Here is a 22,570-nt window from a genome sequence, read left to right as displayed (position 1 = left end):
GAATTTAGATTTTTTAATAGAATTGTTTTTCTTATTCCTTATGTCATTGACATTTCGGAGGGAGTGTTATGGCACCAGGAATTGGCTTCAGAGAATAGTTATAAAACCCAGACAGGCCATCCTTTATGTTACCCGAACGCCCCAATCTGCCATTGTAGGCTTCCTACTATATCGTAATATTAAAAGCGACAAAATCCTTTCCACATCCATAAGAAATCTCTGCTAAAAGCAAAGTCGATTGTACTAGATAGAGAATCTCACCCAAGTGTCTACTGATATCAAATATATCAACAAGAGTTGATAAAGTTACAAATATCCGAGGCATGCCGAAAATATTGTTACCTTTATCAACGAGTGTTGATATAATTGATATCAGTAGACACGAGGGTGAGATTCTATTTATCATCAAAAATCACTCTTCATTAGTTTTCAATGAAAAATGTACATCTCTGAACACTGTACGACTTGCAGTGTAGCGATGTCATAGCATTGTGACGTCATCAGGCTCTGACGTCATAGCATTGTCAGGGCATTTTACAAAATCTAATGTCAAAACAATATATCCTAGGAGATATCGTATGATCTCACACCAGCAATATCTCCCGTGGAACCCACTTTTAGATGATAAATTATGAATCTCCAATCAAATAGTGATGATATCAGGTGTACGCACCAAAAGGTGAACGGTGCCACCCATCACAAACACATGCAAAGCCAAGTCCAATGTTCACCTGTCACCGAACTATGACGTCACCACGATACGTTGTGACGCTATTATGATGTCTCAAGACATTATGACATTATAAATGTGCAATCTGTATTATGTAAACAATGATATGTGCAATATGTCAACAATGCTGTAAAATGCACAAAATCGTTAACGCACATTGGCTGGTAATGTAATATATGTACACACGTTGGGGAATATAGATAACGTATCTTATCTGATATCATAGTAATACCTGATTTGTAGAATTTAATTGAAATAACAGGTTTTTTTCATTCTGTCAAAATATAACTCTCTATTGCATAAAAATAGTTAAAAATATACAACAAATATATTATCATATTAACGCTTTTATAAAAATTTCTCAGACTTTCGGCAAATAACTTGTCAAGTTGAATAATTCGAAAGCAGTACACGCGCACTCGTAAACCAGTGCTCTCCCCATGACCCCCAATCTGCTGAGAATGGACCGTTCCATAGTTACCACTGTCTCATACGTGATGGGGTTAGTGGGAACGGCCGCTGTTAACCTGGTTAGTGAGATTAGCAAGTGGGGCGATGCGTGGTTTCGATAAAAACACTATCGATAATAAATGCACGTTTACACCCGAGTGCAGCAATGTTGGTCCCGTAATGTCTAACTAGAGTATAACGCATGGTGGAGAGCGTTACATGGCACGGAGGGAGCCGCAGTTAGGCGCGTTGCTGCGAGTTGGTAAGTTAACCAATCTAACCAACATGGCGGCCGATGTGCTCGTTAAGTAGTTAGCGCTTTGAGCGGCCGTTTTCTATTAACTAAGAAATATAAAAAAAGATTCAACGTAATTAATTACAATGTAATGTTTAGTAATGTTACAAGTGCTTAACTAGATCTATTTTTAAACCCGGGGAATCCCCATACTTAACGTGTAGACTTTGTTGACTGTTATACCTGAGCCAGGAAGAGACAAATTGGGAGATCACGCCCATAAGTCCTGGACAATTGGGGCGGTTCGCTGGATTCCACTCGGAAGAGTTCACCCCCCAATCAGCCGTCCAGCTACCAATGTCACTAACAATACCAGTCAGTACTTATGTACTAATACTGAAGCTGTTTTTTTGTCTTCACGTGTTCATAGCTGATATAAAACTAGGCCATTTCTTTGGTGCCATAAATCTAACAAAATTAACACAAATACCGCTATTAATTTTCTATTACCATGTTATTTATAAACATGAATAATTTTTTGGCAACAGTTTCCACATGCAAGTTACATACACTATTTGAGTGAAGCCACTTAACATACATAAATACCATTTTAACTAGGAAACAACAACAAGGTTGGTGGTGTGAAACTTATTATCACTTCCTATTTAACAAATCCTGATAAGAAACAGAACACCCCCGGAAATTAAACATGTTCCATGTAGATAATATAGCTGTTGCTATGGTTTGGTTGTGTGCTTGTCTATTTCTCATAACAGAAGCAATACATATAGTGCTTAATGTTGCTTTATCACACTGATGCAGTGGTAAAATATGAAGAAATACATCTTAAATTCTGAAACTAAGGACTGTGAGAAAGTACCAACTTTAAATACATGACTTTTTCCCAGTTCGCCTTTCAAGAGCATCTACTTTAGCATCCCAGATAGATCCCTGACAGATACAGTGTAGCATGGCAATGAATCAAGTTCAAGTTGCTGAGTGAGTGAGAGAGAAAAGGACATTCAAACAGGATTTTGATAAATTAACACAGACTTCCTAGTAACACCAGTGCAAATTAGTGGTGGTCCGATTAATTGAAATAATCGAAGATTGGTCACAGTGACTAAACGACCAAGCAATCGATCATGTTTTCTCATAATCGAACACAAACAATTCTGGAACACTTGTTTGCATTAACAATATGTTTCACAAGGTTGGTTTTGTCTGTTAGTGTTACATTTCATGACCACTACAAGCTCATTCCAAGGCATGGTTGAATTTATCTTCAAGACTCCAAGAAATTAATGTTCCTAACCTACTAGTCATCCTTTAAAGATGTGAAATTTGCCAATGCCTTTTGTGCAATTTGCAAAAACACCAAAGAACTACAGGGTTTTTTCTTTATTTTTTTTGTCCATTAACAAAAATAATCAGGAAAATTTCATAAATGATGCTAACCAATTATTTTCGATGATTGATCGGGCATTGTAATGAACCAATCATCAATTAAGACTTTTTGACCGATTCCCAGCACTAGTGCAAATACAGCACTATTTCAGTGTATGAATGTGGGATTTGGATTACTGTTTACACTAGATGTGAATAATACTCTTTGTTATATTGAATGTTCTCAGTGAATATTTCATAGAAGTTATTTCTTGATGTTAAAAACTTGTGGTCTAACTGCACTGTTGTTCTGTGAATACATGTATGTGCATTGTTTTTAGGTTTAATGTTTTTGGCACAGGAGAAGTTGGGTTAGGTAACAAGCAACTGTATTACTGGATGCATTAAACTTAGTGTTTAGGGCAATGGATTGCTCTGTAGACTCAGCATACCTGTATTATGATATACTTATATGACTTGTGATGTCTTTTTCATAGCCTGACGTGCTGGGCAGTCATGTCTCTACCAATGGTGTCTGTTGGCGCCGGACAAGCCCTCTTCACTGTCGAGCAGATCGAGCTGATCCGACGCCTCAGGAACAGCGGCATCACCAAAGAGCAGGTAATCCAGGCCTTTGATGCATTCAGCCGCATTGATGCCGAACTGGGACACCTGTACACCGTCCCCCAGTGTCTGGCTCCAGTGGGCACTGTGACATTAAACCAGTCGACGCCATGTCAGTCAGCCAAAGCATCAAGTTCTACAGAGGTGTCAAGGGTCAAGCGTCGTCGAGATGATAGCTATGAGGAGGAGGGAGGTTTTGGAGAGGAGGAGATTGTTGTACATTCCTTTGAGGAGCGTGAACTGGTCAGTCCACAGAACATTACTTCCATTGGGATCGATGATGACCTCAAGGCCAGACTGGATGACTTCATGAAGTTAGTACCATGTTTTGTATGTTTGTTTACTTCAGAGCTGAAGTCTCCTCCTCGACAACACCTCTGAAGGTGGCGGTTGGAAGGGAGGCAACTGTGACCTAACAAACATTTCATGCAGCACATGCTATCTATACCACCCATCAAAAGTTTAGACTCACTTAAAGCTCTCACTATATGTTATGTATATATATGTAGTTACATCGAAGATGAATTTCTCCACTAACTTGGGGGAACCAACTGCAAACCTTATGCAGATGAATTGCACGAGGATCATGCATCAAATTGCTGAAAAGTGTTTTTTGAGCATTCGCCAATTTTCACTGAGTTTCATCATTTATTGAACTCATGACAATAATCTCTTCAACGTTACGAATTTGTTTTACAATACATCAGTTCATGTGTAAACAGTACCCTTAAACTGTATAGAATATTTTGCAAAATCTAATTTAGATCAGTTGACTGAAGTGAGTGGCTACATTTACACTAGTGAGTCTAAACTTTTGATGGGGAGTATATTTCATTTCACCCAGTGTACCTTGCTATTAACCTTATCAAGAAATTAGAGCAATGGCAATGGCTTTTATAAAAAGAAATCTGTAATCCAAGTAATTATGGGAAGCCTAAGTATGCAAGGAGCCTTAGTAGTGGTGTTCCGATTAATTGAAATAATCGAAGATTGGTCCAAGTGACCAAACAACCAAGCAATCGATCAGATGTTCTCATAATCGAACACAAACGATTTTGGAACTGCTGTTTTAGTCTTTGAAACACTTGACGATGGAACATATCATAGAAGTTGTCAGGTCCTGAAAACTTGTTTGATTCTTAGAAAACTCACTTCACCAACTGAAAAGTCGTGACTGAATATTTCTCCAGGAAGTTTATGCTCTTGCTATATTAGTCATCACTTTAGAGTATCATGTTGCATCATGTTATACATATATCTGCAATAACAACCTGGATAGGAAAATCTGTAAAATGACGCTAACCAATTTTTTTCGCTGATTCTTCATTGGTAATAAAGCTATCATCAATTGTGAGATTTCAACCAATTCCCAACACTTAGCCTTAGTCAGCAGATATGTAACAATTTTAGTCAACAGGTCAATACCAAGTTTTTGTGGGGGATGCTTTTGACACAGCTGTATTTTCTATGTTGACAGAATGCCAGCTCCGAAGAGACTTGAAGAAATCATCACCATGGTAACAATGGCTGGTGTCAGGGTGCCAATCATTGCGGACAAAACAGGTAATGATAGCAGTCAGATCACAGGGTGTTGATCTTCTATAACTAAGGTGCAAGTCCGGATAGCGGTCAGATCACAGGGTGTTGATCTTCTATAACTAAGGTACGAGTCCGGATGGCAGTCAGATCACACGGTGTTGATCTTCTATAACTAAGGTGCGAGTCCAGATAGCAGTCATATCACAGGGTGTTGATCTTCTATAACTAAGGTGTGAGTCCAGATAGCAGTCGGATCACAGGGTGTTGATCTTCTATAACTAAGGTGCTTGTCCGGATAGCAGTCATATCACAGGGTGTTGATCTTCTATAACTAAGGTGTGAGTCCGGATAGCAGTCAGATCACAGGGTGTTGATCTTCTATAACTAAGGTGCTTGTCCGGATAGCAGTCATATCACAGGGTGTTGATCTTCTATAACTAAGGTGCTTGTCCGGATAGCAGTCATATCACAGGGTGTTGATCTTCTATAACTAAGGTGCTTGTCCGGATAGCAGTCAGATCACAGGGTGTTGATCTTCTATAACTAAGGTGTGAGTCCAGATAGCAGTCTGATCACAGGGTGTTGATCTTCTATAACTAAGGTGCTTGTCCGGATAGCAGTCATATCACAGGGTGTTGATCTTCTATAACTAAGGTGTGAGTCCGATAGCAGTCACAGGGTGTTGATCTTCTATAACTAAGGTGCTTGTCCGGATAGCAGTCATATCACAGGGTGTTGATCTTCTATAACTAAGGTGTGAGTCCGGATAGCAGTCGGATCACAGGGTGTTGATCTTCTATAACTAAGGTGCTTGTCCGGATAGCAGTCATATCACAGGGTGTTGATCTTCTATAACTAAGGTGTGAGTCCAGATAGCAGTCAGATCACAGGGTGTTGATCTTCTATAACTAAGGTGCTTGTCCGGATAGCAGTCATATCACAGGGTGTTGATCTTCTATAACTAAGGTGTGAGTCGGGATAAATGCCAGTATTTCTATGAGTCCACTGAGTGTGGAAGAGGGATGCTGGTCTCACCTTACAGAGGTGCTGGCAGTACAAAAATCTAACTCAGGGTGATACTCGGATTCAAGGATTCAAGACTACGATTTTGTCACACCTCAGGCATTTAGTTGTGTCCAGCTTCTGGGTTCTACTTGACATGAGGTTAACATGGTGAAAACTCAACTCACTCACTCACACTGAGTCTGTGTAACAGTTATCCGTTATCCAGTTGTGGATTGATAAATTAAACTTGTAATGATATTAATAATGAGAATATTTATAACATGTCTTTTCCTGGCTAGATATCCTGCTCAAAGCGCACAATCTGATCTTTATTACCTCGGATAAGCCAAGCTGCCTGTTAGGCATTAGAAGGTTAATAGTCTCACGACTTATTTCACTGGGTACCCATTTTCTGATGTGTGCACAGAGGCAATTTTGAACAAATTCACTTGCCTAAGGTGAGACCACATGTATGACGTGTGCTTCGTTGTAGGGCAGGACTGAAGTGCAAGAAACTGGTACGTGTACAGAAAGAATTACTGAAGTTGATGGATAAATCCTGTCTTCACAGACACTTGGAGGTGCCACTGATGGATTTGTCTTGTTCCAGGGCTGTCTTCATTCAAACTGTGGCTTGGAGTTCCACTGATGGATTCGCTCATTTTGTTCCAGGACTATCAGTCTCCACCATCAACCGCTTCCTCCAGGGGGAAACTGTGGACATCTCCAGCAACCAGAGACGCTCCATCTACATCTGGTACCTAAAGCAGCTTCAGAAGGCAGGCACCACTACATACATGCCGAGCAAACCTTTGATGTCAAGGCCGCAGGCAGCTCTTGTACACAGGAAGGGGACAGGGCAGCCGGTTGTACAGATCATTCCCAACATCAGGACACCAGGTAGGAACACCAGGTGGTCACAATGGCACCATGCTTGTCAACACGTTATGTTATTGTACAATATTTTTTACAGCATAGTTACAACTGTGACAGGACATTGAAAATATCCAGAAATGCCTATACCTCTTCTGAAGAAGAATCTGCTGATTCTTGCAGCCTCTGCAGCATGAGTCCATGTATTATTATTGACTTGAAAATGTGGACCTGAGAACAGACATAGATTGTTATCTGCTGTAACATTTCTGTCCAAACATGTTTGTGTAATTCTCTGATGGGGACTATAATGTCTTTCCTTCTTTACCCTCTGTGGTAGAGATGAGCCTGGACACCAGCATGCAGGACAGCCACTTCACCATCATCCATGGCAGCGAGCCCATACCACGTCGTGAGCGCTTCACCTTCCGAGAGAAGCACATTGAGATTCTGGAAGAAGCATTCCCGAGCCAATCAATACCCATCAAACGAGGAGCGTGAACTGATTGCTGTCAAGTGCAATGATGTCATGAAAGTCGTTTGTAAGTATGCAGCATGAAGTCTCTGAAACATGAATGAGGGAGTGAGCAAGCTTTCAAACAAAGAAAATGAGACAGTGTTCATCTCCATTTAAAGACGGTGACGCATTGTGGTGAAAGGTGACGCATTGTCCTGTTACAGGATCATCAGGCTGCTTTGTTCCCACCCAGTTCTCTACATACGACCTACACACTACTGCTTGACTTAACATTCCACAATGTACAGGCATGATGACTGTTTGAGTCAACATTCCACAGATGTACAGGCATGATGATTGACCTGTTTCAAAAGTCTGGATGTATTCAAGGTGTGTCTGCGCCCACACATAATCGTGGTAACTGCTTAGACTGGGTAGTTACTTTGAAAGATCAGTGTTGTGTCCTGAATCCCTCTGTCATTGACCTCCAAATTTCTGACCATTATCTTGTTTCTTTCGAACTTGATACAGACAAACCTCCACTCCCAAAAAAGTTCATTCAGTGTCGGAATCTAAAACATTTAGATCGAGATGCTTAGACGTGATTTGTCAAATTCTGATCTCATACAGAATCCACCGTCTGATATTAGCAAACTCATTGACAAATATAACTGTGTCCTCATTGAACTCTTAGATAAATATGCCCCTCTTAGATCTAAGCGTGTAACAGATCGCCCTGTTACACCATTGTCTGTAACACCGGAAGTTATTGCTGCGAAGAAAGCCAGGCGCCGTGCTGAGAGAGCCTGGAGACGCTTCCATCTTGAAATCCACAGGCAAATTTACTGTGTTGCGCGAAATAAAGTGGCGTCTTTGATAAGGCAGGCCAAACAGATGTCACTGAACTCTCAAATCCAGGATTCAATGTCTGACACAAGATCACTGTACAGACTCATGTCCCGCCTTCTTGGTAAGGAGTTCACTTCACCACTGCCGAAAACAGACTCTCCCGAGCTGTTGCCTAACCGGTTCCAGCAATTCTTTACAGAGAAGATTGCCAAGATACGCGTGCTGGCATGATGTCTGCAGATTCTTCTGGCGAATGTGAGACCAGCACGGATACGCCTTCTACTGAACTAACTGATGATTGCTCGGAGAAACTGGTTACTTTCAATGAATTCACCTGTGATGAAGTGTTGAAAATTATCCGGAAGTCCAATCCTACTTCCTGTGACTTGGACCCTGTGCCGACATCCATCATCCTTGATAACATTGATCTTTTAAATCCGACTCTTACAAAAATCATCAACATTAGTCTTGAATATGGAATTATGCCGTCTTCCTTTAAGTCAGCTCTAGTGAAGCCACTCCTGAAAAGGCCAAACTTAGACTTTGATCTGCTTGGCAACTACCGGCCAGTATCTAATCTCAGTTATCTTTCCAAGTTAGTTGAGCGTGCTGTATGCACACGACTTTCTGAACATCTTGATAAACATGACCTTCATGATCATCTACAGTCCGCCTACCGTAGCCATCATAGCACCGAGACTGCATTGCTGAAAGTGATCAGTGACATTCGGCTTGGCATCGATAACAAGAATCTCGCAGTCTTGGCACTTCTTGACCTAAGCAGTGCATTTGACACCATCGATCACTGCAAACTCCTGGAACGTCTGAGGTTGGAATTTCTCATCGATGGAACAGCTTTAGAGTGGTTTAAATCATACCTGTCCGATAGAAGTCAGTGTGTAATCATTGACAAGCTGTCATCTGACCCATCATATCTTACGTGTGGGGTTCCACAAGGATCCGTAAATCTGATGATGCTCTGAAACTCCTACATTCTTTACACTGGCTGCCCATTCACTATAGGATTCAATTCAAGCTTCTGTGCCTCACTTTCCGCTGTCTGTCTGGATCTGCCCCTTCGTATCTGGCCCAGTCCCTCACACAGCACCGCCCATGTCGCTCTCTCCGTTCACAGGATAAACGTTTCCTCGTTATCCCCACTGTTAGGACTTCTATGTATGGTGAAAGGTCCTTTTCGTATGCAGCCTCTACAGCCTGGAATCAACTACCTCAATATCTACGTGACTGTACAGAACTTTCTTATTTTAAATCTTTACTAAAGACGCACTTTTTCAGATTAGTTTATGAGTGTAAACGATAATTCATTGCTTTGTTTCCATGTATCTCTCAAATCTATTATTCTCTCCTATAGTCTGTTTGTATGTACTTCTATGTCTTGCGCTTTGAGCATGTTGTACATGGAGAACAGCGCATTACAAGCATGCTATTATTATTATCATGGGTATGAATCTCAGGTTAGGTTCTCTGTTTGTGTCCCCCCCTCCCCCACATCAAGCTCACATTATGTGATGTAACTGAAATAAAAGCAACATCAAACCGAACTCACTCATTCACGGAGACTGACCACCTGACCCAAGTTGGTCTCCTACGACCAGCAATAACGTGCCAAGACCTGGTTGTCTCGGTTGTGCTTCAAGCACAAGTTTATATGGTATGTATGTGAGATGTGAAAATAACTAGAAAGAGACATGTCATTTATTACGGGATGGGCAGGTCAGTGGTTTTTGAAGCACAAGTGTACTGAAAATTTAGACCCTCTCCCAATGCTCATCATTTTTGGATGACCCTTCCTGAAAGACAAACTGCTAAAGCACTTTTTGAAATGCCTACTTTTTACATAACTGTGGCCAAATGTGTCTACTGTTTTGGTACCATCAGAATTACCCCTCTATTAAATGACTAGTCCCTTGTTGGCATCATGTTTGTTAACATATATATCTATACATTGTGTTTGTTTGTTTTGTAGGATAATGATCACCATAGTTATGTGTGCATGGCGTTTGTGTGTTGTAGCAGGGCGAAGACTGTCAGAGAGGGAGAGGGTCACAGCCTACATCGTGTCCAACTGGTTCAACAATCGGAGGAAGGAGATCAAGCGACTTGCACGAGAAGGTGGGCTTTCAAACATATACTCATGGTAACAAGTAATGCAACTACATGAATTTCTGTCACTATAAAGTTACATGTGACATAGGTGGTCTATGAAAATAACATTTCACGTTCTCAGGTATCAGTGATCCATTTTAGACTTGAAAATGTACTGCCAGGTTAGGAGATGAGGTTTCCGATAAAGAAGTCAGCTATATTTTGTGGCATCTTATCATCCAAAACTGGCTCCCACAGTAGTGAGATCAAGCGATACCTACATTGTATATATCGCATCAATTGAATTGTCATAATACTATTACATCATCAGTTAATGACCTCACAATGCTTTGACATCATTAAGAACACAGCTGACAATACTTTGACATCACAATGCAATGATGTCATAAAGCTGATGACATCACAATGCTATGATATCATAAAAGCTGATGATATCACAATGCTCTGACCTCCCTGATATCACTGCTCAAGAAGCGTAATGGCAGTTTTGTGTTCAGATAAATTCTTTCTTTTACTGAAAACTGATGATGAATGATTTTGGATGATAAATAAAATCTCACCCTCATGTCTTCTAATATCAAATATATCAATACTCAGATAATTGTAACTTAAATCAGCTCGTGTTGATATATTTGATATCAGAAAACACTTGAGTGAGATTCTCTATTAATATCAAACCATTTAATATAAATTCATTAAAAAAATCGCCGTCATATAGCTGGAATATTGCTGAGCGGGGCATAAAACTAAACTCACTCACTCTTTTAAGAAATGCACAATTGTATTGGATGTATCATGTTGGAAAAGAACATGCAAGTTCTTGAGGGAAGCGATGTGGTTAGGAGAGGAGCAACATCAGGGACATAGTGCCATAACAATTCCTCTGCTGACAGGTGGTTTTGCATGCATCTCTACAACTGGGAGATGGATAGCACTGTGGGGGCGATTATTATTCAGTGCAAGGGAGGTAACTCTGTAGGATGTGATCAGCATTGGGCACAATGAAGTTCTATATCAGGATGCTGTTTCATTAACCAGAAACTGTTGTTGACCGTTTCACTCTCTTTCCAAGACAATGGATGTTTGTTTAACTGCATATATGATAATACCCTCAATAGTTTGCAATTTCAGTTAAACACAATCTGATTGATAAATAACATATTTGATTGTTAAACAGAAGGTGTTGCCTTTGCTGACGTAGTGCTCCCAAGTCGACTAAAATCTCGCCAGTTTGTCCCCAACTCTGACTCTCCAAACTCGCATGATGATTTGGTCCAAGTGGAACCTGACGGAAGTGACAGCAGTCAGCTGGACTACGCCACCATCAACAAGATGCTGTATTCCCTGAAGGCGGAAGAAGAGAAGGTTGTCATCAAGCAGGAACCTACAGATGAGGACTCCTGACAGGCTGTCAACAAGCTGACTGGAAGAGAAACAAGCAGATGATGACAGTTGTTCCTTGACGGTTCAGATGTTTCTGGGTTGTCTTGGTCAGGTGTTCCTTGACGGCCAGTGATGTTTTCTGATGGTCCATGGTGTTTCTGGTGTTGGTCAGTGGAAAGATGGTCTTACCAACTTGTTTGTTCAGATGTTCCTTGAAGGCTGAGTCCAGTGGCCCATGATGTTTCAGGTAGACATCAGAAGGGTGGACCTGTTAGGTCAGATCATCATGCACTTCTTGAGACTAACGACCCCTCAGTCTGCTTTACAAGTGACCTCAAAGATTTTCTACACGCATCCAATAGATTTTCAGTCTAACCATGTTTATGAATCTTCATGTGTTTGTGCAGAGTTGTAGCAATTGGATTTGGGAAAGTTTTGACCAGTGACTGCCTCTTTGTGACCAAGGATGATGTACAAATACAAATATTGTATGAGTTAGTTCCAACTGACGAAAAACTCATCATATTGTCAAACAAACTTGTCCTAAGTCTAGAAGTGGAAAGAATGTTTTATATGAAAGTGCTATCATTTAGGTGCCAGACAGCATTCACCACCTCTGGTAGTCACTACCAATACGTAAAAAGAAATAATTGTGTTGTACTGTACTGTACTGTACTGTGATGTGATGTCTGTGTTGCAAGTTGTTAAAGTTCCAACCAGGACAGTGATCACTGTATACAGTCAAGAGTATCACAATCCCAAACCACATAGTACCAATCAAAACTGTCAATGAATGAGATTGACATCATATGAACTTTATCAATAAGTTCAGATACAAGTCTGGAAATATGGGATGTTCTTGTGTCAATGTTTCCCTTGATTACTTCACACAGTAAATCAACAATAAAAGAAAAACAAATAAACCTTTTTGCTGTTTGGGGGAAACCCCCAGTAAAGGTTTTTCAACTCAATGTGAAGAATCAATGCACAATGCAAGGCGTGTTCCTAAAATGGTTTATCTCACGTTACTAATGACATTGACAAAAGTAATATGTGATACTGTGAGTGGTTTCATAGCCGAGATTTGAAAAACTGAAAACTTCTTGTCCCTTCAACTGTCATGAATTCAGATTCTCTCCAAACTATAAATTGATTCCTGAGAACTATGCTTTATAAGTTAGTAGTGTTGCTATGGATATTAGTAGCTGTGTTCTATATTACTGTATCAGTTGTTGCTACATCTTCATTACCACATGTATTTATAAAGTCAACATAACTACCACGGTATACAAAAAACAAAAAGACAAGGTTTTATATTACCAACAATTTTTAATATATTTTATCCATGAACACTCACTCATCCACACTGAACACATAACATCAATTTTCTAACATACCGTGAAAACAGTGCAAGCTCTATAGGACTCCGCTGTTGACTGTCTTACAAATCTTACTACGAACCTGATGACACTCTGTTCTAAAGGCACTGATTGGTTGATGATGGTTTCCTTCTAAAAGAGCCATGAACTTGGCCAAATAAACAAATGATGAACGGGTCCAGAATCACCTGCAAGCAGGTAAAGTTTTGCATGAACTACCTGTTCCAGCTACGTGTCTATAGTCTGTGGTCTGCTAGCTCAATTGTCTATAGTCTGTGGTCTGCTAGCTCAATTGGAACAGTTCTGGGCAAGGTACTGAAGAATATACATACGGTAGTGTTTGTCCCCAATGTCTGTAGGAAGATCAGGGATGAAGCAAGCGAGCACCAAGTTACTCGGATACTTGTGGATGTATGACACCTGGTGTTGAAGCATACATAGCTTCACATCTGGTGTAGTGTACCTGAAACCTGCTGGGTACTCCCTTCGGAGTTACCACGCCAGTGTGGTGGAGGGCTGATGTTGCTTCAAGGGCCAGGCTGCCCATAAACAGCACTAGTTTGCCTTATGACCATGGATACTGGTGTAAACAGTCGCATCAACTATTAAGCCATTACACATTAACAATCAATCATTTTTTTGAGTTAACAAAACTTGATTAAAAGGAAACATTTGGTAGAAAAAGCTATTTCTCGCAAATTAACAGTTCCGCTGGCTGAGTCACATCACATCACATCGCATCAGGAAACCATTGGCACAATAAGTCAGCTTGCCCAGTAATAAAAAAATAATAGTTCACAATCAATAAAGTAAGCATATTAAAATGAAAATGCGAAGCAAGTTGCAAAACTGAATGAAAGTGTAAAACGAACACTGAATCCATGGAAACTAAAGATGTCATAAAGCTCCCAACACTGCCCATAGTTCAACCAATCAGTGTTAACTGTTAACACTGTAGAAAGGCAAATCCAACACCTTTACTTTTACTTCACCCATTCACATTACGTATTTCTCTGTACGGTACACTGTCTGGAGCACAGTTTGATATTAGATGCCTCAAACACTGAGACTTGGCATCAAGCATAATATTGGCCAGTAGGCTTCTGCAACACTGTATGACACTTGGCATCTAGCACATTGTCTGCCACAAGGCTTCTAATGCCATATGTCTGGGACAGTGTTAACACTAGGCTTCTGGGGCGCCATCAACACTAGGATCCCGCTTCTTCCTCCTCAGCCTGACCTTCATCACCAAAGGGTAACACTCCCTGACCTCTGTCAGGGTCCGGGCATTCGGAAAATACGAGAGTCTATGCCAATGCTCAGTTGACTGAAAACAGAATGTAACCAAATATTTTTGTGAAAAGAAATGAATTACATCACATCATATGAATTTGAACCCATGTTTAATATCTGAATCTTGAAAAAGCGTGTTTGAATCACATCTATGCCCATATTTGGATATACGTCTGTGTTACATAAGCGTATCCTACGTATGAAGTATCTGTCTGCAAGATCATGCCACAATGTATTCTGTATCTGCTGTAACGTTTCATGCGTCTGCTGTAATGTTTGTCTGCTCAAAAGTGTTGTGTGTCGGCATAATGAGTTGTATGTCTGCTGTAACACACTGCACGTCTGTCATGACATGCAAGTGGCAAACAGATCCTGTAGCTTTCTGACCTCATGTCTTGTGGGGTGAGGAAGATGAACTGTCGTCCTGTCTGCACTCGAGCCACCTCCATCATCATATCCATGGAGATCCGCCGGTTCACCATGTCCTGAAATACAGCATCATCAAGCAGCTGACCACACATTGTAGTTGTCTAATACCACAAGCAGTAGAATGTTGAGGACCTGGTACAGCTGTACCAATACAGGTTCTGGAACTCGTTCCAACAGAGTGAGTGAGTGAGTTTAGTTTTACGCCGCACTCAGCAATATTCCAGCTATATGGCGGCGGTCTGTAAATAATCGAGTCTGGACCAGACAATCCAGTGATCAACAACATGAGCATCGATCTACGCAATTGGGAACCGATGACACGTGTCAACGAGCCTGACCACCCGATCCCGTTAATCGCCTCTTACGACAAGCATAGTCGCCTTTTGTGGCAAGCATGGGTTGCTGAAGATCTATTCTACCCCGGACCTTCATGGGTCAGGTTCTAATAGAGGTATAGCTTCTGGTTCCAATAGAGGTACCGATTTCTGGTGTCCTCGCCGTGATAGTGCTGGAATATTGCTAAAAAGCAGCATAAAACCATACTCAATCACTCACTCCAATAGAATTACTGCTACTGGTCCATTACAGGTACAACCAAGATCACGTGGCAGATAAACATTATTAACAACACAACAAAATGGTTGATACACTCACCATGAAGACATCAAACTCGTCCAGGCATCTGAAAGGGGACTCCATGGCATCCCACAATGCCAGGATAAAGCACACAGTGGAGAAGGATCGCTCGCCCCCTGACAGAGACTTCAGATCCTTGGCCCCCTCTGCTGAACTTGATGTCGGTTGTACCTTGCAAAGCAACTCAACATTACACTTTGCATACATAATACTCAACAAGACTGATTTAATCATGTGAGTTTTTACTGATATTTAGTTAATTTAATCATGAACAAAACAATACATTTATATTGAAATTTATGCATATATTTTTATGCACAGACCACACAAAGCAATATGCAAGTACACAGTCTACGTGTTAGCGGGGTATGACAGATACAAGCAGCATACCAATGCAACTTGAAACGTAAGAAGCAAGCAACAGATAGTACATAACTGGTCACACGGTGTAGGTTAGCTTTGAATTCCAACAAGAAAAGTGAAAAAGAAAACAACTGCTCATCTTCTGTACCCTTGGTGGATAAAACCTGTATGTTGAGATCTTGCCACTTCCCTACTGAAGGAGAGAACTGACATCAACTATTCTGGATATCTTTATATCTAGTGGTGGTGACAGGAACATTAAACCTAATGTTCTTGCTGATTAATACACGACCATATAGTACAGTATCACTATTTGTTCATGACTTGGGTAGTGTGTAAATTACCACATCTGCTTCCAAATTTGGAAAATAATCTCAAGACAGTTTGGATAGCAGTCAGTAAATGTCCCAGGAAGTAACCCAATCTGAAACCCTGAAAATCTTTAATCCAAAACCTGAGGAAACAAATGCAGGGACAAACTAGCTACAGGCTGGGGTTCACAATTTCTTATATGTGGAGATTGCCGGACTCTCTGTGTAGCTACTGCTGGTGGTGTAGCTACTGCTGGTGGTGTAGCTACTGCTGGTGGTGTAGCTACTGCTGGTGGTGGAACTACTGCTGTTGTAGCTACTGCTGGTGGTGTAGCTACTGCTGGTGGTGCAGCTACTACTGGTGGTGCAGCTACTGCTGTTGTAGCTACTGCTGGTGGTGTAGCTACTGCTGGTGGTGTAGCTACTACTGGTGGTGCTGCTGGGTGTAGCTACTACTGCAGGTAACTAGCTACTGCTGGTGGTGCAGCTACTACTGGTGGTGGAACTACTGCTGTTGTAGCTACTGCTGGTGGTACTGGTGGGTGTAGAACTACTGCTGGTGGTGCTACTGCTGGTGCGGTGCAGCTACTGCTGGTGCTACCACTGGGAACTACTGCTGGTGCTGTGGTAGCTACTGCTGGTGGTGGAACTACTACTACTGGTGGTGTAGCTACTGCTGGTGGAACTAGGTAGCTACTGCTGGTGGTGCAGCTACTACTGGTGGTGGAACTACTGCTGTTGTAGCTACTGCTGGTGGTGTAGCTACTACTGCTGGTGGTAGCTACTGCTGGTGGTGTAGCTACTGCTGGTGGTGCAGCTACTACTGGTGGTGGAACTACTGCTGTTGTAGCTACTGCTGGTGGTGCAGCTACTACTGGTGGTGGAACTACTGCTGTTGTAGCTACTGCTGGTGGTGTAGCTACTGCTGGTGGTGCTGGTGGAACTACTGCTTGTACTGTAGCTACCGCTACTGCTGGTGGTGGAACTACTGCTGTTGTAGCTACTGCTGGTGGTGTAGCTACTACTGGTGGTGGAACTACTGCTGTTGTAGCTACTGCTGGTGGTGTAGCTACTACTGGTGGTGTAGCTACTGCTGGTGGTGTAGCTACTGCTGGTGGTGCAGCTACTACTGGTGGTGGAACTACTGCTGTTGTAGCTACTGCTGGTGGTGTAGCTACTACTGGTGGTGGAACTACTGCTGGTGGTGTAGCTACTGCTGGTGGTGTAGCTACTACTGGTGGTGGAACTACTGCTGTTGCTGCTGGTGTGGCGTACTACTGCTGGTGGTGTAGCTACTGGTGTAGCTACTGGTGGTGCTAGCTACTACTGGTGGTGGAACTACTAGTAGCTGCTGGTGTAGCTACTGCTGGTGGTGGAACTACTGCTGGTGGTGTAGCTACTGCTGGTGGTGTAGCTACTGCTGGTGGTGTAGCTACTGCTGGTGGTGGAGCTACTGCTGTTGTAGCTACTGCTGGTGGTGGAACTACTGCTGGTGGTGGAACTACTGCTGGTGGTGGAACTACTGGTGTAGCTGTTGCTACTGCTGGTGGTGTAGCTACTACTGGTGGTGGAACTACTGCTGGTGTAGCTACTCACAATGGCAGGTGTAAGAAGAAGCACAACTCTGTGAAAGCAGCTGGTCTATTCTACAAAAGTGCAATCAGTTCTTAGCTGATGACTTTGGAACTAACTGGTAGGACCTATCATGGGAAGCTGTAACAGACTTTCATTCAGTTTCATGACTGACTAGGTCTTTTTGAGATGCAAGTGTGTCTACATTATCTCCTTTGACACATCTGACATAGAAAGGCTATTCTCAGATGTAAAACTCCTACCAACAAATCTCAACTTTTACTGTTTGTGTATATTGAAAGTATTTTTAAACTTTTATATGTGGATTTCATTGAAAATTGTGTTTGAGTTGTTTACACATGAATCCAAACCTGTTTGAATAAATTCAACTCACATAACCAAAAATATACGGGTTACATTGTACAGGGGAGTAGAAACAATTCATGGTATCAGATCACGTGCATCGTGTGTTTACATTCCAACTATTGCCATGTCTCAGGCTTGTCTTACTGATGTGTAAGCTACGGTCTGACATGCACTACATATTTCCAGTGTGATGCCATTACCTGCAGTACATGCTCACAAGCTCTAGCCACTTTAAGGTACCCTGCCTCAAGGCGGATCCCAAGGTCATCTAATACAATCATTGCTAGTTCAGGAGACTCAGTGTAAACTGCAAGGTCCTTTTCCTCCTGCTAGTTGTAACCACTCATGGCTTATCATGCAATCCTATACTTCCATCTCCATTATTGAGAAGGTTAAACGCACTTCTAATTCCATGACATATTTCTTCTTTGGGAAACACATGCCTGATGTAAAAAAACATAAACTAACAAAGTGTCTCATGCCCCTAGCTAATAAGAAAGTTAGATGCACTTCAGTTTAAGGAACTTCTAGTATGGGAAAATATTTGAGTGAATGCACCTTTCAAACAGAAAAGACTTGTGTCTCAAGCTACATTAATATACGAGTTACATGCACTTCCTGTTTAATGACCTGGGTCCCAATCCACAAAACATTCGCAGTGCTACAACATTTGTAAGCCTTTGATGAACAACAAAGTTACAACAGGTTGTAACATTACGAACACTTTGTGGATCTGGACCCTGGACCCTCAAATTCAGGTGATGGTTCTGTACATAAAGAAGCATGGAGGGCTCAAGGGTAACCAATCCAGTGACCTTGGAGTTTAATGAAGGTCACATGCAGAGCTCCAGATAAGATTTAGCTCATGTGGGTACTGTACCCACTGTATTCTTTTGGAGTGGGTATTATGAATGTTGAGTGGGTATTTCATTTTCCGTTACCCACTGCGTTCAAATATGTGCATATTTCAGTCATTTACTCACCTAAGTATTATGTCATTGAGTAAATTTACTAAGCAGGTATGTTCTGCCTTATGTCATACCTAATCAAAACCAACTTAAATATAATGGAAATGATTTCATAAAAAATCACTCATCCTATACTGACAGTACAACACTTGTCCTATACTAACAGTACAACTTGATAGCAATGGACGTATTTTTCATTACGCAAACGATTTTTATAAATATATTCCATACGCATTTGTTTTAAACCTTTTGCGTATCTAACATTTTAAATGCGTAATTGGTACGCAACAATTATTTTTCAATGCGTAATTGGAAATTTTCTATGCGTATTTTACCCGGATACGCAGCTTATCTGGGCCTCTGACATGAATCTATGTACCAAAGATTCAACCCTTAAATCCTTAGTAACTGTCCATGCTTTTCCTGGATGTTGTCACCTTTATAATACTGAAGTCTGGCTGATATTTGGCACAAGTTGACCATGATCACATACTACTCATGTGATACAAACATTTCTGCAATACAAAAATACCTAAAACATCCCTAAATAATCTGTAATTCATACTAGTTAACGGAAGATAACACAAAATATTACATATTACTATAATTTATCAGCCATGGCATAAATAAATGCAAGACATACTGACTGTAGAATTGGATTTCACTGTAGGAAACACAGTGTATACTGTTTGTTTTCCATTCATGCTGGAGACAGTTAGAACATTACATGCAGGAAGACTGAACACAGGGTTTGTGACTTTGTTAATGCTGCTATGTACAGCAGTGACCACTATGATGTGGAGGGGATGCAGGTCACAGATACTTGGAGGAACACTTGCACATGTTCAGACCAAAGACAGGGCGGTGGGGTAGCCTAGTGGTTAAGGCGTTCCCTCGTCACGCCGAAGACCCGGGTTCGATTCCCCACATGGGTACAATGTGTTAAGCCCATTTCTGGTGTCCCCCGCCGTGATATTGCTGGAATATTGCGGCGTAAAACCAAACTCACTCACTCACTCAGACCATAGACCATTCCTGGAAACAGCAGACCTGGTATCGTGACGGATGTAATTGGGCCGTCCTCAGTAACCCACGAGTTCTCTATAGTTTATAGTATTGTTAGTGTTAATCGTTAATGTAATCAAACTTCAACTGAAGCAGGCAACTCTAGGGTGACGATCATTAGTAGTTGAGTATACGTGTGAGTGGTAAACTATGTGTGCATCAGTGTAACATGGCAACCGTATCATGCAGTATGATGTATAGATTGTTCAGACACATCACGCTGATACAGTACTGTGGGATGAAGTGGTGCTTGTGCAGTCTACAGAAGAGTAGAGGACTAGGAGTGTCAAGAGAAACTAGGCAACTGTTCCAACACTCAATACAGTGAGCTGAATGTTGCACTACAACGGAACCGAAGGTTGCACTACAACAGAACCGAAGGTTGCACTACAACAGAGCTGGAGGTTGCACTACAATGGAGCTGGAGGTTGCACTACAATGGAGCTGGAGGTTGCGCTACAATGGCTGAAGTAGAGTGGGTCAAGTAGCATTATGGAGCCCAGCAATCTCTACGTTCTGAAGAATACTAAAGGAACTTACAGACATTTCAAGGGATTCTTTCTCATGATTGAAACTCATCTTGCCGAAATAATTCCTGTTGCTTAGCAACACAACAAAGAAATATTTGGCTCGGATACTTATAAAACTTCTGAACTGGGCATACTGCTGCTGGCGATGGCTCATAACTTTCTCCAAGTGCTGAAACACACAAACATGTACGACTTGACAAGGGACAGGACATATCTCACAGCCATCTTGCCAGACCTACAAACTCCTCCCATGACAAGAAACACAGCATGATCTTCATCAGACTTCTACTGGAATGAGTTTGACGAACTGCCACAAACACGACTTCAAGTTCCAGTACTCAGGTCATGTCAAAATTTAGTGAGCATTTTTGTTGGTTTAATGGTCAAATCTAGAGAGTGGGTGCACATGTTTAATGATCAGTGATACTGGGCGTTTGACTAGGTCATGTACTTGTGAACGATGCAATAATGATGAGTGCAGCCTGATTGCAGTCATTCTAGCCAAAGATCCGTGTGACCAGTTACTAATCCGGGTGACCAGTGACTAGCTAACTCAGCAGCAAGAGGTGAGACAGGACTGCCAAAACCTTTCCAGAATGTGTGAGCTTCTACATAAAAAATAAAAGACTGTGGACATAAGAATTTAAGAGTTAAGTAGACTGTTCTTAAAAAAGTTTGTTATAAAAGATGTACAGTAAAAGAGTCTGTTAACCACAAGCATGCTCAAGAAAAGATAAAAAGTAACACTGTATACCTGGATGCAACACACACTGTTCTAGAAAGAGCTTTATTTCTTCAGAGTCAAAGCCATGCTTGTAGCAATCAAGACTGCTAGTAATTTAGTGATTTTCTGAATTAATATGCAGCCACAAGATGAATTAACAATTTCTATACACAGTTCCACACACTGGCCACTGACAAAGGACAACGCGCAAATTGTCAAATGAGAATGTGTGACAAAACAGTCCATTTGGTCTAAACACACGACAAACATGTTGTCACCAACATCTACACTAAAAACACTGATCGCTAACATATATTTTGGAATAAACTGAGATTAGGTGGTCAAAAGAAATATAATTGGAGAGTAAATATACCTGAAGCCATGTGTGTTATCTGTAGAATGTGATAAACTGGATGAACATTTCACCAAATTAAAAATTTTTGAACATGACTTAAGCATTTAGTGTGCCTGTCATGAGAAGAATGTTGTAGCGGGTTGCTGGTGGCAACAGGCAAGAGACAGACAGACATGGTCAAGGACAAAGGTGCGTGTATGTTCAGTTATTCAATGCATACATGTTTGATTTTTACGATGGCCCAACATACTTCTGCAAAACGTTTGTCCTTGATATGTGAATAAATCCAGTTGAACAGATCCATGCAAAGATGGCCCCCACAAATTACTGTCAACATGATACAGACATATAAATTCCAACCATTTCTCCATCGAGCTGAACATTAGAGCTGTATTAGACACACAGTGATGATACGGTGTGTGTCTCAACATGTCCTTAGGATCTGCTAATGCTACATTTATCATATATTGTCTTTCAATCAGACTGATCATGCAAACCTTGACCAAGAAACAGCTTAAAACTCTTGTATATTTGGTAATAAAATTACACTAAAATTCCTTTTCACACTTCATATATACGTATACATGAACATTTCACATTGACTCAAAAAGTCAGAAAAGGTTACATTATTAACATAAATACACACAGAAAGTTTCACACTGAAGTATAACCACACGACTGCACAATCAGCATAATCACACAGTGTATTGTGGCGATTTTCCATTTAGCCCTAATGAACACAGCTCGTGGGTCGGAGGTTACAGTCTGTACCATGAGGTAGTTGTCCAACAATGGGAACACTCACTTTCAATACTATTTCTTCTGCCTTATGGTTTATAGACAGAGATCCCCTCATGGAATTAGTAACAGAGGTATGTTCAATAAACAGAACTTTCACTCGGTACTTTAATATGACTG

At 41.2% G+C, this 22,570-nt stretch overlaps 2 protein-coding genes across 2 annotated transcripts in view; one reads left to right on the top strand and one right to left on the bottom strand.

Annotated features, from left to right (window-relative positions):
- The first annotated feature begins 1,226 nt into the window (after positions 1-1,226).
- LOC124267747 (homeobox-containing protein 1-like) lies at positions 1,227-12,594 on the top strand. The gene is given in 8 exon segments (XM_046702739.1): positions 1,227-1,442; positions 3,299-3,739; positions 4,903-4,988; positions 6,642-6,869; positions 7,183-7,307; positions 7,309-7,384; positions 10,183-10,281; positions 11,453-12,594. Coding segments are annotated over 7 exon segments (1,263 nt in total). The 5' UTR covers positions 1,227-1,442; positions 3,299-3,317; the 3' UTR covers positions 11,680-12,594.
- Positions 12,595-12,967: 373 nt separating this feature from the next.
- LOC124267738 (structural maintenance of chromosomes protein 6-like) overlaps positions 12,968-22,570 on the bottom strand; it is a 52,068-nt gene continuing 42,465 nt past the window's right edge. The window contains 5 exon segments of the mRNA XM_046702729.1: positions 12,968-14,326; positions 14,328-14,367; positions 14,721-14,818; positions 15,417-15,569; positions 20,584-20,742. Coding sequence (XP_046558685.1) covers positions 14,249-14,326; positions 14,328-14,367; positions 14,721-14,818; positions 15,417-15,569; positions 20,584-20,742 — 528 coding nt within the window. The 3' untranslated portion in view covers positions 12,968-14,248.

Source organism: Haliotis rubra, unplaced genomic scaffold (assembly GCF_003918875.1).
Source record: "Haliotis rubra isolate DU_JTF1 unplaced genomic scaffold, ASM391887v1 Scf1005, whole genome shotgun sequence".
NCBI classification, from domain to species: domain Eukaryota; kingdom Metazoa; phylum Mollusca; class Gastropoda; order Lepetellida; family Haliotidae; genus Haliotis; species Haliotis rubra.
The sequence above is the reverse complement of the archived record's forward strand: the minus strand, read 5'-3'. Positions and strand labels throughout refer to the sequence as shown.